Genomic DNA, 3,257 nt, shown 5'->3' with positions numbered 1-3,257 from the left:
GGCCAATCTCGTTCTCCTCCGCAAGGAAGGTAGGCCTGCGGACTCTCCGTTTGCGTACCGGCCAATATGTTTGTTCGACGAGGCACTCTTGGAGCGTGTAATTGCCGTTTGTCTCGTCAAGCATCTGTCACGGATAAGTCCCGACCCGGCCGACTGCCAGTACGGATTCTGTGAGGGGCGATCAACGGTAGATGCCGTCTCTCGGTTAAAGTCCCTCACGGACGCGTTGGTCAGGCAGAGAGGGGGGAGGGCGTTGGCGGTGTCGTTGGACATCTCCAACGCTTTTGACTCCCTTCCCTGGAACAGCATAAGATGGGCTTTCAACCATCACGGAGTCCCACCCTATTTAAGAGAATCCTTGAAGACTACTTCCGTGACAGGAGAATACAGTACACTGGATACAGTACTCGGTTATACCACACGAGAAGGAGATATACCGCGGAGTTCCCCAGGGGTCCGTGCTAGGCCTCTTATTATGAGACCTCGGGTACAATGTAGTAATCCAGGCCGCTCTGCCCAGAGGCCTGAGCGTCATCTGCTATGCGGATAACACTCTTGTTGTGGCCTTTGGAGCAGATTGGGAGAAGACACGAAGATTGTCTCCAAGTTCACAAGACGGAGACCATGTTGTAGACGGCCAAGAGACACCAGCCTCCGAGTAAGTGAGGCAAGGGTCGAGGTGGGTACAACCATCAAATATCTGGGTATACATCTTGATCCAAAGTTGCGATTCAACGAGCACTTTGCTCGTCTGGCCCCCCCGGATTCGCCAAGTGGCCAATTTCCTGGCCCGGCTATTGCCGAACCTCGGGGGCCAAAGCAGAAAGCCCGTCGTCTCTGTGTCAACGTGGTCCACGCGGTGGCTCTATATGGGGCACCGTTCTGTGCGGGAGTTGCAGCAGAGGCAGGAGCGCAGAGCAAGTTTGCCCAGCTCCGCGCCGCGCAAAGGACGATTGCTCTGCGCGTTATCTGCGGCTTCCGAGACGTAGCCACGGAGACGGCGAGTGTGCTGGCGGGGGTACCTCCTCTGGCCCTCTTGGCAAAAATGTACGCGACGAGATATGCTCGCCGCGTCGAATCGCTACAGGAAGATCTGGCAGAGAACACCTCGCGGGAGGCCCTCGCCAACTTGGAGCGCCAGGCCCGACAACAGCTGCTTCTGGATTGGGAGCAGCACTTGGATGAGCCCCGTGCGACAGTCCAAGAAGTTGTCGCGGTGGTCTGACCTCACCTGGAGGTGTGGTTACAGAACGGGGTTGGACACCGTACCTACGGGGTAACACAAGTACTCACCGGGCATGGTTGCGTCGGTGAGTACCTGTGTCGCATAGGCAAAGAGCCAACGGCACAGTGCCATGAGTGTGGGGCAGCCAGCGACTCGGTAAAGCACACCGTGGAGGAATGTCCACGGTGGGCAGACAACCGCCGAGAGCTGGCTGCCAATATTGAAGACAACCTTTCCCTGGAGGGCTTTCTTAATGCACTTGCTTCCGGGGAAGAGGAAAAGTGGAGAGCGGTGGTCTCCTTTTGTTCCGTTGTGATGGAGCAGAAGGAGGCTGCCGAGAAGGAGCGAGAGCGCGCTTCTATCCTTCGCTGGGGACTTTCGGGCCGTGTGCGAGCGGTCCTGCACGCTGTCCCGGAAAGGGTGGCATTGCAGTGTGTCCTGCGGTGTCACCAAAATCACGAGGAATCAAATGGGAGAAGGAACTCCTCCCTCCTCCTAAGCCCGAGGAAAGAACCTGCGCGCATCTTCTGACAGAAATTTTTGGGTCCTTCCCCCCCAAGGGCCGAGTAGCGACACACCGTAATGGTTTTAGTGGGTATACCCCTTTTTTTTGCGGAAAGAAGGGGGAATCCCACATAATCCTGATTTTTTTCCCCGGAGGTCAGGGTATCCGTAATGATTTCCACTACGTATAAAAAAAAGATTAGGTTAGCATCCTGGGCGGTTTCTCTTCATCTTGACGTGGTGCCCGGGCTTAGGAGCGGTGAAGCAAGAGGCTATACTAGCAAGGAATCCTTGATTCCCTGGCAGGGTCACCCATGCCAAGAAAGCCTTCATGGAGCTCCTGTACTAAGAGAGAGAATAGAGAAAGGAAAACCTCAAACAAAAACCGGGAGTTCTCAGCTCCACTTAGCCCCATATGCGAGGGCAACTGGGGAAAAACTCTGACTTCAAATCCGGAGACGTCCAACCTTATCAGCCACGATGCAATCGGACTAGGGGAGTAAACCCTGACAAAGGCGTAAGGGAGTTACCGTCCCTGGCTCCCTCTCGTCGTCATCACACGACGGGCTCTGCGTCGCTTACCCCGCAGGGGTGGCGCGAGATACTGTGCCTGCGACGATCGGTGATACTCCACCAACTGAAGAAAAGAGCGATTCCCCCATATTCGCCCCGCAAAGGTCCGGCGGGTCGCAGAGAGGAATAGCCGTCCGAGTCTCGCAGTGGTCGCCCTCGTGGCAAACTGTAGTCCTCAGATGACTCGGAGGGTGAAAACGGCAGAGGCAACCAACATCCTGCCTTGTCGTTGAGCGAACAACGGCCAGGGCCTTCGCGCAGTTGCGATAGGCTTCCGTCCGACGCCGTCGTTACATCATTGCCGCAGGACTACTCCGACATGGAAGTCGAAGTCGTTGCTGTGAGCGGATGTAGGGCCTGACCGGAGCAAAAGTCCCAACATCCCCCGGGGTGGGGTCCCTCTTCTCGTAAAGTTCCCACCCCGGGAGATAAAAGAAAAAAAGAAAGAGGCAGACCTACCAGTGGAAAGTATGTAGGCTTAGCAGAGGCCAAGCGTAAGTTGAACGAGCAGGAGGAAGGGGAGCTGGAGCTGCGGGCAGAACGCGAGCTCGCCGACGACTTCGAGGCTATCAAGATGGCAACTCGGTCGTCTGGCTCTGCGCCTCTCCCTTCTTCTCAGCCCGAACGACCACCACTACGGGGTTCACTCCCAATCCCGGAGATTATTGTCTAGAATATGTCTACGTCCCAGATTGTGCGACAATCTGGAAGATTGGCGGCATCCGTAGTGAGGATGGCTGTGACGTCAAAAAGGTTGAAAAGCACGTACATCAAAAACCTCAAGGAGGCAGCGGTAAACATGGAGGAGGCCGTTCGAATCCTTGCCAGCCAAATGGACACTGAGGGAGAAATCCAGCGGAGGGACAAAACAGGCAGCTCCATGATGAAGTCACCGAGCTGCGCACGACGGTCGCTTCCTTGAGGTCCGACAGAGACGCGAAACAAAATTGGACAG

At 55.8% G+C, this 3,257-nt stretch overlaps 1 protein-coding gene across 1 annotated transcript; it reads left to right on the top strand.

The window, feature by feature from the left end:
- Positions 1 to 312: 312 nt before the first annotated feature.
- Positions 313 to 1,225, top strand: LOC109861781. Its single transcript, XM_020441585.1, has 2 exons — positions 313 to 410; positions 577 to 1,225. Exons 1-2 carry the CDS (start codon positions 313 to 315, stop codon positions 1,223 to 1,225), a joined length of 747 nt encoding a protein of 248 aa, XP_020297174.1.
- The last annotated feature ends 2,032 nt before the right edge of the window (positions 1,226 to 3,257 follow it).

This window comes from Pseudomyrmex gracilis, unplaced genomic scaffold, assembly GCF_002006095.1.
Source record: "Pseudomyrmex gracilis isolate BER0280 unplaced genomic scaffold, ASM200609v1 scaffold_1028, whole genome shotgun sequence".
NCBI lineage: Eukaryota > Metazoa > Arthropoda > Insecta > Hymenoptera > Formicidae > Pseudomyrmex > Pseudomyrmex gracilis.
This window is presented reverse-complemented; position numbering and strand designations above follow the sequence as displayed.

Excerpts from the sequence above, each read along its gene's own strand:
- LOC109861781 (XM_020441585.1), top strand. The coding sequence starts at position 313 with ATGGGCTTTCAACCATCACGGAGTCCCACCCTATTTAAGAGAATCCTT. Across the intron at positions 411-576 it reads TACACTGGATACAGTACTCG|ATTGGGAGAAGACACGAAGA; the intron begins GTTATACCACAC and ends CCTTTGGAGCAG.